A 14,614-nucleotide genomic window follows, 5' to 3' on the forward strand; every position below is an offset into this window, starting at 1 on the left:
ACACTAATATCAGTTTAATAGACAGATTGAATATTAACATAGCAGCCTGAAACATAAAACAATCTTTTCCTCCGGCATCCAAATAAATAATGGTCAACTCATAGTTTACTTGCCATTGCAATCACGTCATCTATGAGAATAAAGGTAATCAGTAAGGTCTTTTGAATGTGCCCATCCAACCTTTCCTGTTGAGGGCTGACATGTCAGCTTGTACGCCGTGAAGCTTTGACTCAGTAGTTTTCACTTTCTTTAACCGGTACCAGATGCCGTCGGACCAGCCCGGCCGTCAGGGGGCGATGTAGGCGGGGCCCGTCCTTCCTTCGCTGCTGGTTTTAACCAAACTACGGATCGGAGTGGCGGCTGAAGCCGGAGTCGCTTATTGGAAATAGAGAAGGGAATTATGCCCTTTCCATTCAGCGGCTGTTGTGTTTTCTGAACTGCACTCGGTTGCGGCGCAAACTAGCTGGTAGACAACGCCGGTCGACGGAGTTCACACAACCGTCTGGATCTGCTTTTTTTCCCCCTTTTATTTTTTCTGTTTTTTCTTTTTTTTTTTTTTTTGAGCAGCATTTGTGTCCGACTGCGCTTCCGCCATGTTGAACTGATTCAAGTTGTGAGTGACTGCTGGGACCGAAGTGACAAGCCCTAGAAATCGGACTAGACAGAGTTAGGGGGGCTGTTACCGCGCCGGTGACGCAGGAAAAACACCCAGAAGCAGGGGGAAAACCGTAGGAATTAGATTGGTCTAGTAACAGGTTTGTGCCCAGCGAAACTGTCACCGATATAGGCCACGTTTATGTAATATACGACGACACCATCGCTGAAGGCTGGACGTAGCCCGTGAATAGAGGGGGAAGTCATATCAAATTCCTGGTGAGTTGTTAGCTAACTAGCTCGGTGCGCTGGCTGCTGATTGTTAGCTGGCTACCGCTAGTGTTAGCATCAGCTGGTGGTGGATGCAAGGTAACATTACTGCATTTGGGTTGCTTGTGATATTCAAACGTTTGTGTTTTTTCTCTCACTTGGCTGGTGCTCACTGAATCTTTGACAATGTCAACGCGATTAAACTGCAATTCATGGTCTTTATCAGTTCGTGTGTTCCCATTAGCTCACTCAGCTAGATCCACAGAAACCAAGCTAGCGCTAGCTACCCGCAGATAGTGCCCGGCACTGGCTACAAACTGAGAAGGAGCATTTCCTTTAAACGTATCATGTTTACAAGTTAGTGGAATTTGGTTCGTCCCGATATCGCCATTTTTAATATATAAATATATATTTATTATGAATAATTTTTGCATGAAAGCCACTGTGCAGTTACCGTTTTATTTTACTCTGGCTTTGGAGATTTTACTATCAGTTTGTTTTAGCTAAGTTATAAGTTAGCGTTAGATGATCCAAGTCAGAACGCTCAGTGAAATTTCAGGAAATAGACGACTCCGCTGTCACTTGCATATTTAACGTACCCCAGATAGCTAGCTAGGTTAAGTTATTATGAAGGCTGAAATTGTCGTTGAGCGACGTAAAGCCAAGTCGCAGTGATCATTTTGCAAACAGGTAAACGAATTAGTTGTCGAGTCATATCAGCAAGCTGCTTGTCAAAATAGAAATGATAGCTCAATGCACCTTTCAGAAATTTACTCGCACGTAAGCTAACGGCTACCCAACATATACTGTTTATGTGAATTGCTCCTCGTTAGCACGGCCGATGCTCGACATAGTTGGTCAACAAGGACGCCGGGGAAAGTGTTATTACATCGATCATGATTTTAGCCACCGGTCCAGACCCTTGTCCATATTGTAGCCAAGGTTTGTTGGACAAATATAATGTCAGGGCCTGACCGAATAATGAGGCCTGCGTGTCTCGGCGCAGTGGGCTTTGGACGAGGCCTTCGCTGCTCCGCCGTCTGGGCGGATCGCCTCGCAGGCTAACCTAACGTTAGTTGCCGCAGCTAGCTGGCTAGCTAGCTAGCTAGCAGCAGACGTTAACTAACTAAACCAGCTGTTAACGGTAGTTAGGGCGCTAGTTTATCATAATAGTTAAATATTGTCATCGCGTACCGTTCGTGCACCTGCACTATCTAATTCTCAACACGGTCCACGGTAAGACACATCATGTTACATGGTTGATATGACCGGCCCTGAAATGGCTTTTAATAACATTAACGGGAACGTTTCAAAGCCGGTTTAGTCCTAAAGGCCGCATTTGGATTTAGCACAATGTTTTTCTCTGTTACGCGTTGTTCCAGTGCCAGTTTCACTCTACAATGTAAAAGGTAGCATATTGGGGTTTTTTGATCTTTTTTTTGTGCGTCATGTAAGAAATCTATCCTGTACCATATTAATAGGTGGATAGCCACTGAGTGGTTTTACCGATTGTACCTCTATTTACATTTTGTGACATTTTGTCCCTGACAAGCCAAAGGCCCTCTCCAGATATTACTTATAATAATGGCTGTTGATGTCTGTAGTGACAGCTGCAACTTTAATTGCTGATGCAAAGGCCACCTGTACAATAGGAAATAAGAGATGTAAGAAAACACTGTTACAGTAGATAAGCCTAACCATTCTCTTTACCTCCTATTTATATCTACCAAAGATGAATGGCGGTTCGATTAAATAAACAAACAAATAAATAAATAAATAAAAGCACCAACAAAATCAATAAAACCCACTAACTTCTGGCCACAAAAAAGTCCAATCATGCATTGGTGTACCATTTTGGTTATAAGTTGTTTACAGACTTGAGACAAACCATTGCTTTTAGCTTTAGTAACTATTATTGTTTCCCAAGAGCATTAAGAAGTAAAAGTAACCATATTTTATGTTATACACTCAAGCTTGTTGTCTGGAGCTAGTTCAGATCTAGTATCATGAGGGTGGATGACTTGATTTATTCTACACATTTTGTATATGGAACATGAAGTCATGTTCTCCATAATGCACTGCATTATTGAATATGCAATCACTTAAGAGAAGGTGTCATTACCAGTCTGTAATTGAAACATTAGCCCCCCCCCCCCCCCAAAAAAAAAAAAAAAAGAAAGAAAAAAAAAAAAGCATATCTTAAACATGGCACTCTAAACACAAGTGTTGATTTTGATTATAGGAAGACTGAAGGGTGTGGTATTGATTGCCTCCTTGTCAGGGGCACAATGTTTTTTGGCAAGCATAGTGTTGAGTTATATCTCTTGATAGTATATTACAGTAGGTCAATCTATCAGCATAATTACAGTTATATTTTAATGCCGTTCAATGCTGTGTTTTTGGAGGACTAGTAAAAACCTGTGGTTGTTTATTTTATGGTGATATTAGACTTTAGTTTCACTGCTTGATTTACAAGCATGTGCGCCAATCAAATGGCATCAAAAATCCTTGCAGTTTATGAATAGGGCTATCATTTTGCTACAATCCTGCATGAATGCCTGCCTCTTTAATATTTTGCTGTTTCATGGTCATACAGACATTTCGGTCCAAGCTACATCTTATTTTCTTTCTTTCTTTCTTTCTTTTTTATTCACTCTACATATTGGCGATGGATGTATTGGACTCTACAATTTAATTGCTGAGCTCAGGGAGTGCCAAGATATTGCCAAAAGAAATAGGTCAGGGAAAGGAATATATGCCGATGGACAATCATAAAGGCAACCTTTTGTTGGACTATACTTTTTGAAGTTTTATCTTTGAGAAGTGAGAGGAGAATCACAGAGGGGTGCATCCAGGTATAGGTTACTTAACCACAAACCATTTTCAATGAAGCCAGATTTTGTCTCGCATTTGCTTATATGCTAAGGTTATCGAGGGTTGTTAGCTAGGTTTAGTCATTGGAACATGCACATAAAACTCTGCTATAGATGTCTTTGTACCCATCAGTTCCTTCTACCCAATGGGTACCAAGTGTACATACAATGTCCATCCTCCACTGTATATCAACTGTGTGTGAGACAGAAAAAAAAGTTGGATGCAAAGTATGTAGTGAGGCTGTGAGTGGATGCCCATTGCTACCCTCACCTCCACAATTCACCATGAACACCATAGTACAGCAGGCAAAGCTGCTTCTTGCATAGATGTTGCCAATTTGATTTAATTTAAAAGGTGCATGTTCAGAACACTTGTACATGTATGGAGCTTGGACTCCAGGAGTATAAATCAAAGGAACTTCTCATGTTTGTAGTCCATAGCTGTCTGTATCACAATAACTCAGGCCCCAGGCCAAGAAATGACTAAAAACTCTAGATTTGACAGAAGTATTCAGAGTTAACAATTATTTAACAGAAATTACCCAGACTTTGTGTGGTAAACATCCATCATGGTTCAAGGATAATTTTCCTGGTTTTACCATTGACCTGTTATAGCTAGCATGGTTATGTGACTGATATCACAATGCTCTGATCATATGATAACTTTCTATTTGGCTGTGGAATGTAATGATGCCACCATTTTCAGGATCTTTTGTAAAAAATTTTTAAACAAGCCATAGGATATATGGAAAAGAGGAAAGACTCAGGTATTCAAACCAGATTGTACAAACAGATTAAATAAATTGGGAAATAAAAATAAGACTGATCCAACTAGAATTAATGAAAGTGGGTTCAGAGACCTGTTTAAAGTTTCTTTTAAGAGAGCTGATAATTCTCACTTTCAAATTAGCAGTCTGCATCACTTTCCTGTCAGAATTGGATGATGTGAATTTTGATTGACTAATTTTGTAGCACATCATTAAGCCTTGAAGAGAAGATTTTCACAATGGAAGTTGAACGTATTTTCACTTTGCACTCCATCATAACTGACCTGGACTATAAACACCTGAGGATGTTACCATGCATCCACCACAAATTGCATATTTTGCTGTTGACTGTGGTTGAACTTGAGATGGATTCAGACAGGCATTATCAGGTGACTGCTAGTTGGCAAGATGCAACAGAATGGACGGGTTCAAATAAAAACATGAGACTATAAAGAGATGCCCTTTACCTCAGTTTTGTGCCTACCGTGGCAAAAAAGTAAATAGTGGGACAACAGGTTTATGGCAGTATTTTTCTTGCAGTAGCTGGTGCAAGCGACTGGTTGCACCAGCTACTGCAGTGTTGACACCAACTTGGTTTGAAAGCTGTTTAAAAATGTTTGTTAGTAATGTTGTTTCACCTTTGAAATATGTCTGGTATTTTACACAAGCATGCAGGGGCTATAGCTAGAATTGTAAGGGTGAAAATGACAAGTTGTTTTTTAGGAGTAATTAAGATGCAATGAGTCAGGGACAAATTTTTATTTTGTATTTTGATATTCTGGATCTAATGATATTTAAGTCAGTGATCCATATTGACCCTTCAAAGTCCGAATTCAGAACACATTCAATTGGTCAGCGAACAAAGAACCTTTTGATTGATAGTTTTTAAACTCTAGTTGTTAATTAACAATCATGGCACAGTTCAGAATGAGTTAATTTACATGGTCATTTATAGCCATCTACTTAATGTAACTTAACCACCCAGCTCATAAATCTGACCTTTACCCCTCTTCCTCGCTCCAGGTTATGCAATGGTCTCAGCGGCACATCCAGATCTCCAGGTGCTTGTGTCCCTCTCTCGTGTGTTCGGGCTCTCTTCCCTCTGCTCTACAGCTGAGGTGGCTGTGATTTCCCTCCTGGCCAGCGCTCCCTAAGAGGCCAAGATTGCCAAGATCTGCCCTGTGGCGAGCATGACTGCCACCACGCGTGGCTCTCCGGTGGGGGGCAATGACAGTCAGGGCCAGGGTCAGGCACCTGATGCTCAGAGCCAACCCCCGCTGCCACAGAACCAGGTCAGCATAATCTTTTCAACTTATACACACATCCAAATTTTTGCCTTTTGCATCGAATATTTCTGATCTTTTTTCCATCTTGCTAATACTTCCATGAAAATCTGCCCAACTGCATTTGTTTTAAGTGTCTCCATTACACTTTTAGCAGAAGACATATGTAATTAAATTAACCTGTGAAGGGAAAAGGGATAGTGCGTGTTTATTATTATTATTTTTTACATTTCACTTTTTCTTAGTTCAGACACTGCAGCAGAGGTTGTTTTTTTTTTTTTTTTTTTTTTAAACGGATACTTGCTCTTACCTAGCCACATACAGATGGCCATGGGGACGAAAAAGGGAAGGGAAGAGGGAGCGGAAAAGAGAGGAGAAAAAGTAAAGGGGAGGCATCAATGAACAGAGCCTCTTGAGTGATAGATAAAGTGTGTGTGTGTCTTTGTGTGTATACATGTGCAGGCCCGTGTTGGTAAGAAATGAGCCATGGTGAGACGTGAGAGGCAAGCTGCCTATGTAGGTCAGCCAAGCAGAAGGAGCCTTCACCACACACCCCCACATTTCATATTTTTCAGTTGTGCATCTCTTTCAACTATGTGTGTCCCTCTTTTACTCTCCCATACACAGCTGCTCTGCTGTCACTAATGTTTATACACACATGTAGGATGAGTAGGGACATAAAGAGAATGGTCACATTGGTGCTGAAATACACATACATAAATGATCATTGTGTGTTTTGTTTCTCTGATATTCTTATAAAAATATCTAGAGGTGCACCCTTTTACTTCCACATTAATACTTTGGAAACATACATGTTAGCTCTAACTTTTGGTTCTTCTGGGCAGATAAGCATAAAGAGTATTGCTCTGGATCCCCAAAACTTGAAAGGCTTTTATTTATGGGCTTTTCAGGAGCAACACCTGCCTCTTTGTACCTGTATGCATGTATACTTAGGGACTAGAACAATAGGAACCCAACTCCCATACAGTAAGCTGTCCCTAGTTCTTGTAGAGTTAGAAAAATATCTTTTAGCCAGAAGAGCTGGTCATGCACAATCTTAACTGAATTGCATCCTGAAGTCCTGTTTGCCATGACTTTGGATAATTTTGCAAGAAAGTAATGGGATCAGCCATATATTCATGAACGTCCACGGAGTGAGTGATCAGAGTGTTTCTACCATTGGTCAGTTGAATGCCGCATGACTCAGCTAAAGTTTTCTTATAGGCCAAAGATCCCTCAAAAAATATTTTCACTAAACAAGTTGTAACAAGGGAAGTGTTGTTGCTAGATTGATAGACGCAAGGCTGGAAGTGCGTGCCCAAATTTTGTGAATTAAAAAAAAAAAAAAATTAATAGCATGAAAACATCAGAAACTCCATTGAACCATTTGACACTTTTTGATGTGTTGAGTTTGTATTAATATATAATGCAGCAAATGGGAGCAACTTAAAACAAGGCTTTGTAATACAATACTGGTGTGGCCAATTGTGCATAAAAGAAGAGGCAATTAGAAATAAGGAACTGGCTCTAAGGCACACTTGATTACATTTTTTGTTGCTTTGTGCAGTTGAGGTAAATAAAGATCCTGGTCCATTTTTCAGGATTTACAGTTGTCAGAAACTCTTGTGTAGACCAGAACGATGCTGTGCTAAGAGAGAGAAGAAGACACATTCTGCCGCTTCTAACTTGCTGTAGTTTATGTTAGTTGAATTTTGTCAAATGATATTGTGGCTGAAAATTTTACCAGTGCAGAGCAGCAGTTTGATCAGGACTTGTAACATATGATGTGGTATTAATTGGCTGTCACTATTTCAAACAATAGAATGTGTAAATGAGACCCCTTATTTGTAATTCTACTCTGCGAATTTACTGTATAATTGAGAACTGAGAGAAGCAAACAGAAAAGGCTGAAACAGGATGACACTCAGCTGAAGCCAGTATGGCATGATGTCAGTTGTTTACTTCAGCTCCACAATTTTCAATTGTTTGTAACTATGTGATTAATTTCATACGACCATACACTGTCCAGCCATATACAGCTTGACGTAATCTTGTATTGCATTTATTTATTTTAAATAGAGTATCAGCTCCTTAAAGCAAAGTCTGCTAGCTTTTGTTTGCTCCAGCCACAGCAGCTATAAAAAATGCACCACTGTGCCCCATTAAAACGTTACAATCATACAGCCTTAGTACTGAGTGACCAGAGGAGTGTGCAGATTAAATAAACAGCAGTCTGCAGTTTAATGAGTGCATAATGAGCATGAAAGCTTAATGAGGCCCTGTAGCCCCACTACAAATGCATAGTCCTGTTATTTATAATCTGAATGAAGATTATTTAGATTATCAATTGTATTGGTGTTACATTTTGTGTGTGAGATACATGCAAAGATGTCTATACATTCAGTGATTATTATTTTTTTGTATTATTATTGTTTTTAATTATCTTCTTTAAATTATATATATATATTTTTTTCCTCAGACATCATCTCCTAACTCATCTAATGAGAACTCTCCACTGAGCCCACCAGATGAGCAGGGCCAGGGGGATGGGCCCCCTCAGCTGGAAGAGGAGGAGCCCGCTTTCCCTCACACTGACCTAGCCAAGCTGGATGACATGATCAACAGGTAATTTTTCATAGCCTGCTACAAAGTTTGCAATTTCTTCTCTTCTACAAAGACCATTTAAATGTGCTCCACATATAGTACGATCACTTGACACAGGCTATCAACAGCAAAGTAGACTGAGCAAACTTGGAATTTATTTTTTATTTATTTATTTATTTCTACCAGGCCTCGTTGGGTTGTTCCAGTTTTGCCAAAAGGAGAGTTAGAAGTCCTCTTGGAAGCTGCTATAGACCTGAGTAAAAAAGGTAGGAATATACACAATATTCTCCTGTTCCTGGGTTGCTTTCTGTCATTCATATGCTACAGGCAGTGCTTCTTTAGCCTAATCATGCTGTGCAGCCTGTTAATAATCACTGATTAAATTAACTGTCGAAAATAGGACCAAATTAAAACGGTTACTTTATACAAAGTTTAATTCTATATCCTTCTGGTATTGTTTGAGAACATATTTTAAGAAAGAAAATATATTTGATCAAACAGAGGTATTTATTAGCTTGGTTCAGAAAGGGAATTGAATTAGGGCTGTCCTATGTGTGCTTTAGGAGCAGTAACCTATGAATCAAGCTGTTTGTTTCAGTTAAACCATTGTGTATAATCTGCTATGTTTTGGATTCTTTGCACAAGAGTTTCTGACTTTGTAAGACTTTTTTGATTTACCTTTACCTCCAAAGTGAGATCTGGACTTAAGAAGCATATTAAAATACACACACCTATGCCAAATACTTATATCATGTTTAAATACTTTAGGCTTTAATGTCTTCTCTAGCCAAAAGGCTAATAAAATTTTCAATAAATTTGTGATAACTGGAGATAATCTCAGTTTTGTACCTAATTCATTCTTTCACATGGTAGCACATTTTGTATGAGTGGTATTAAATTAACAATGTCTTTCGTTGCAGGGCTGGATGTGAAGTGTGAGGCATGTCAGAGGTTTTTTCGGGATGGCCTGACCATCTCCTTCACAAAAATTCTGACAGATGAGGCAGTCAGCGGCTGGAAGTTTGAGATTCATGTGAGTCTTTATTGGTGCTGCGTGTTTTGTAGTGCTGGGGTGATGTGCTTAACTCCGAATTCTACCAGAATACTAGGCTACCAAATCAATGTGTTGTCACAAATGCTCCTTGAGAATAATGTTACTGAGTAAACAATGCGCACCAAATCTTTTTTTAAGTTTTATTTCAGCATCATCAAACAACTGATTCTTTTATTCTGAAGCAGCAAACAATCTCGAGGTTGAAGTGTTGACTTGTGAACTTGCAGCTTCTTGTGATATGCTGGTCAGGCTACGCAGCTACCAAAAAGAATAGCGAGTCAGAAGTAGTTTTTTCTTTTTTCTTTTTTCTTTTTTTTTTACACTCCTAGTATTGTTGTGCTTCAAAGATGAGTTTTGTTGTTTTTGTTTTGTTTTGTTTTGTTTTGTTTTTTATGAGCGAAGGGATCCATTTTAACACACCAGCCTGCTCTGCTTTCAAGGAAACATTTAATGTTTTCATTTAAATAATCAGCCCATAATTGAACTCTTCAGATTCCCTCTCACTCATCTTTAAATATAATGTCAAGTGAGTGCGTTACGCTGGCTTGTATTGTGTATTTTTACTGATATGCAGTTGCTCAGATTATTTTCATTACACAAACGTGTTAAGGAAGAAACAAGATGGCTGACAACTATGGGACTAAAGCATCTGAAAGAGAATTCTGTAGTAAGCCAGTCCCATATCGATTCTGCATATCTGGTTTCTCTAGAGTAAGCCTTTGAGGAACCATGCAGGAGGACGATTTTAATCTTAAGTAATGATATAATTAGGCAGAGTTTTTGTTTTTTGTGAATCATGTCTTTGGCTTGTCTGCCTGGTGATATCTCAGGACAGGAGCCACACAATTTCTTCAACTTGGCTAAAGTAAGCTATAGAATTAGCATGTTCAAAGTCATGGCACATAACTGGCCTCTTTTTAATTTGTGAATACTCTTGACTGTGCTGCTCTGATATTAGCAGCACAGTCAATACTCCAGCCCCATCTCCAGCTTCACAACTGTACATCACTTAACTCTACATATACAGTTACTTGCATATGCTATATATGAGCACAAATGTTCAATGGATGTCCGATTTTTCATTGTAATTCACTGCAAGTTCTTTGCCTCTCTTATTTTTCTTGAAACCCTTGCCTCACAGAGGTGTATCATCAATAATACACACCGGTTGGTGGAGTTGTGTGTGGCCAAGCTCTCTCAGGACTGGTTCCCTTTACTCGAGCTGCTGGCCATGGCCACAAACCCTCACTGCAAGTTCCACATCTACAATGGCACGCGGCCATCTGAGACTGTCCCCGCTGGAGCACAGCTGGCTGATGATGAGCTCTTTGCCCGACCACCAGACCCTCGATCTCCCAAGGTGAGTCACTGCAAAAGATGAACAGGGAATTAGTATTCTTGAAATAATGTAGTACATATACTTTTTCCAGGTTAATACCTCTTTCCTCCAATCTTTTCAGCTTGCTAGGATTTGCCCTTTTCTTAAGACTGACCACATTTCTTTCCCTTGTATCATGTAAGATGACTGTTATTGAATTAACAGTTCAGATTGCACATGATGTCAATTCACAAAAGTATTTTTTACACAGTATAGCTATTTGTAAAAATTTGAAATCATCTTGTTACAAAGACCCATGCAGAAAAGAGGACAGTCAGCTTATCTTTATTCTCTGTACACAAAATCCACTGAGGGACATTTCAGACTTACCCTTGTGGCTCTTGTGAAAGAAGGCCCCTCTGTAGAATAGGCTGATAATGAAAATGTGGAACTTAGTCTATAAGATATTTAATGCTTGAGTCAGAAAGCAGATTGTGTAAAAGAGAAGGTGGATACACCAGAGAATAGGAATTTAACAGTGAAAGAGTGATGAATGCAGCGTGGGCATGGGGTCAGTATGAACAGTGCTGAAGCAATGCTTGCCTGTCTGCCTCTGTTGGCAGAGGGCCCAGGACTACTTAGGGTTCCACAGGCCCGCTATTAAGTCAGATTTTGCTACGGTTGGTCTTCTTTCTCTCGCTTTTTTTTTTTCCTTGAAGTTGACATCCAGTCAAACTTAAAATAATTTTACTGACAAAAAAACAGCAAGGACGCTTTTGGTTAAACGCAGCTTTTTAAAATTTTTACATTCTCTAGCCCCCTTTAAAACTGTCTCTCTTCCTCATGGTCTGGAATTGCCACTAATGAGACAAGAATAAGAGCAAAAGAAAGTTATTTCTTAATCTAATTTACTGTTTTTCTCCCTTGTTGACATTTATAGGGCTGGTTGGTGGACTTAATAAACAAATTTGGCACGTTAAACGGGTTTCAAATGTTGCACGATCGCTTCATGAGTGGCCAAGCACTGAACGTCCAGATCATCGCTGCACTTATCAAGTGAGCCTATTGTTTGGTGAAAATATTGTACATATTCAACACTGCAGTAAAGGACTTTTTTAAAAATTTTGCATTTAAGCATGCTCACTTGAGCTGTGTTGGCCCAGTTTTTTTGTAGCTGATATGCTCTTGTTTCTCTTCTTTACAGGCCTTTTGGCCAGTGTTATGAGTTCCTCACATTGCACACAGTAAAGAAGTACTTCCTTCCAGTCATTGAGATGGTTCCACAGTTTCTAGAGAATCTCACCGATGAAGAGCTGAAGAAAGAGGCCAAGAACGAAGCCAAAAATGACGCACTGTCCATGATAATCAAGTCTCTGAAGAATCTGGCTTCACGTGTACCAGGACAGGAGGAGACAGTGAAAAATTTAGAGATTTTTAGGTTAAAAATGATTCTTAGGTGAGTAACAAAAGATAATGTTTTGCCCAATGTCAAATTGGTGTGTGCGTGTGTTCGTGTTCTTTTTGGGGTTTTTTCTTTTATGTCTATATATAAGGATTTTTTAAAATGGTAGCACAAGTAATGTCACACATTTAATGACGTGGTGCTCATTTAATTCTTGAATTATTGTGATTTTTGTTTTTGTTTCACCAGGTTATTGCAAATTTCATCTTTTAATGGCAAAATGAATGCACTAAATGAAGTCAACAAGGTGATCTCAAGCGTGTCCTACTACACTCATCGGCACAACCCTGAAGAGGAGGAGTGGCTGACTGCAGAGCGCATGGCGGTAAACTCTCCTCAGCTCTTCACTTTTGAACCTGCCATCAAAAAAAGCTCTCTGTTTGTTCAAGTCTATTGTTTCTGTGTCGCTTTATGCCACCACAGGAGTGGATCCAGCAAAACCACATTCTGTCCATTGTGCTCAGAGACAGTTTGCACCAGCCACAGTATGTCGAGAAACTGGAGAAGATCCTGCGCTTCGTTATCAAAGAGAAAGCTCTTACAATGCAGGATCTGGACAATATCTGGGCTGCACAGGTACAGTGCAACTTGCAATAGGTTTGGTAATCTCCACATCAATGGAATGTTATTAAGGGCTAAAGGTATGCTAATGTCATAGTTCAGTGTGTAAGTCAGTTAGGTTCAGTCCATTTCACCATCTAACCATCTCACTGAGTGTTATCACTTGAACATGTGGTGGTGTTTTTGAAAAGTCTGTAATTTCTTTTAATGCTTCTGATTTAACCAGGAGTCTCTTGAAAATGTGATTTGAACTCTCAATTGGATCTAGCATTGTTAAATCATTGATATTTGAAAGAATGTTCAGAGTATATAGTAGAAGTAGGGAGTCACTTGCCTGTAACTCAAGCACAACTGCAGTTGTAGATGGCAGACAATATGTTGGTGTTAATTGTCTATTGTCCACATTGCAGGAGCAGCATGTCCCTGACACTGCTAAGACATCTGGTTGTGTATATTAGAAATGTTTCTTAACACAACAGTTGGGCTGTTGTCTTTGTACATTTGCAGGCTGGTAAGCATGAGGCCATTGTGAAGAATGTCCATGATCTCCTGGCCAAGCTGGCATGGGACTTCTCACCTGAGCAGCTTGATCATCTTTTTGACTGTTTCAAGGTGAGTAAGAGTTGTTCTAATCAATCACACATCATCAAAGCCATTTCTAGACAATACACTGATTCTCTCCGTTTGGTTCATGTTTGATGACATTACAGATTAATTGTCAACAACATAATTTTGTACACACTATATTAACATCCTGACTTGGTTCTTCTTTTTGTGTAGGCAAGCTGGACCAATGCCAGCAAAAAGCAGCGTGAAAAATTGCTGGAACTTATCAGGCGCTTGGCAGAAGATGATAAGGATGGTGTGATGGCCCACAAGGTCCTCAACCTACTGTGGAACCTGGCACACAGTGATGATGTGCCTGTAGACATCATGGACCAAGCTCTTAGTGCCCACATCAAGATACTGGATTACAGTTGCTCACAGGTACATGTTGTTACTATGCCTTGAAGTAAATAGAATACAAACATAACAGAAAAGGCTTTTTAAAGTACAAATACTGAGGATGTTAATTTTCACTAACAGGACAGAGACACTCAGAAAATCCAGTGGATAGATCGTTTCATAGAGGAACTACGAACCAATGACAAATGGGTGATTCCAGCCTTGAAGCAAATCAGAGAAATCTGTAGCCTCTTCGGAGAGGCTCCTCAAAACCTTAGGTAAGGTCATGGTGGAAGTAAATTTTGTATTTCTGGAATAGAGGAGAATCCCATTGTTAGAAAGTATTAAGCATATCCTTTTTTTAGTTTCCGCATTATTCATTTTGTGCTGAACTAAGAAAAACTACTCTTGTTAAACCATCTGACATTTCCAATATTTATTATTTAAGCGTGACAACTTTGACGATGCCAGTTCACCATTTAACCATAAGGGGTGTTTAGTTTGTATGTTCTGTTTCACTGTGTGTGTTCATGAGATATCTTCTTAAACTAAATGTTACAGGTAGTAACCCAAAACTCTGTTATTTATTTATTTATTTATTGAAAGATGGTGTATGTGTGGTAAGAAATGCTCAGTGAACTGAAAGGAGCTGAAAAATGAAGTTACTTTATCTGCTTTGTCTTACTTAAACAAATTTTGCAGTAATGTAACTTGTTGAAAAAAGGGCGTCTTAATTTCATAGAATCAGGTCCAAGCTTAGCCACTCCAAATCTTTGCCTAAAATTCAACCAAGCAATCACAATCGGATAAAATGGGCAATTTTATCAACAGCAATGTAGCTGTTTATCTCTAAAGTCTGGCTGTTAGTTTGTGAAGTACAAGT

The 14,614-nt window shown here is 39.4% G+C and overlaps 1 protein-coding gene across 5 annotated transcripts in view; it reads left to right on the plus strand.

The window, feature by feature from the left end:
- The first annotated feature begins 593 nt into the window (after window positions 1-593).
- usp9 (ubiquitin specific peptidase 9) overlaps window positions 594-14,614 on the plus strand; it is a 33,929-nt gene continuing 19,908 nt past the window's right edge. For all 5 annotated transcript variants that reach the window (XM_029529816.1, XM_029529818.1, XM_029529817.1 and 2 more), the window contains exons 1-13: window positions 594-873; window positions 5,528-5,796; window positions 8,267-8,412; window positions 8,578-8,657; window positions 9,312-9,424; window positions 10,587-10,805; window positions 11,704-11,819; window positions 11,968-12,219; window positions 12,415-12,550; window positions 12,649-12,801; window positions 13,294-13,398; window positions 13,567-13,773; window positions 13,873-14,009. In XM_029529816.1, coding sequence (XP_029385676.1) covers window positions 5,695-5,796; window positions 8,267-8,412; window positions 8,578-8,657; window positions 9,312-9,424; window positions 10,587-10,805; window positions 11,704-11,819; window positions 11,968-12,219; window positions 12,415-12,550; window positions 12,649-12,801; window positions 13,294-13,398; window positions 13,567-13,773; window positions 13,873-14,009 — 1,766 coding nt within the window. In that variant the 5' untranslated portion in view covers window positions 594-873; window positions 5,528-5,694. The remainder of the gene's footprint in view (window positions 874-5,527; window positions 5,797-8,266; window positions 8,413-8,577; window positions 8,658-9,311; window positions 9,425-10,586; window positions 10,806-11,703; window positions 11,820-11,967; window positions 12,220-12,414; window positions 12,551-12,648; window positions 12,802-13,293; window positions 13,399-13,566; window positions 13,774-13,872; window positions 14,010-14,614) is intronic.

The sequence above is a fragment of the Echeneis naucrates genome, chromosome 21 (assembly GCF_900963305.1).
Source record: "Echeneis naucrates chromosome 21, fEcheNa1.1, whole genome shotgun sequence".
Classification (NCBI taxonomy): domain Eukaryota; kingdom Metazoa; phylum Chordata; class Actinopteri; order Carangiformes; family Echeneidae; genus Echeneis; species Echeneis naucrates.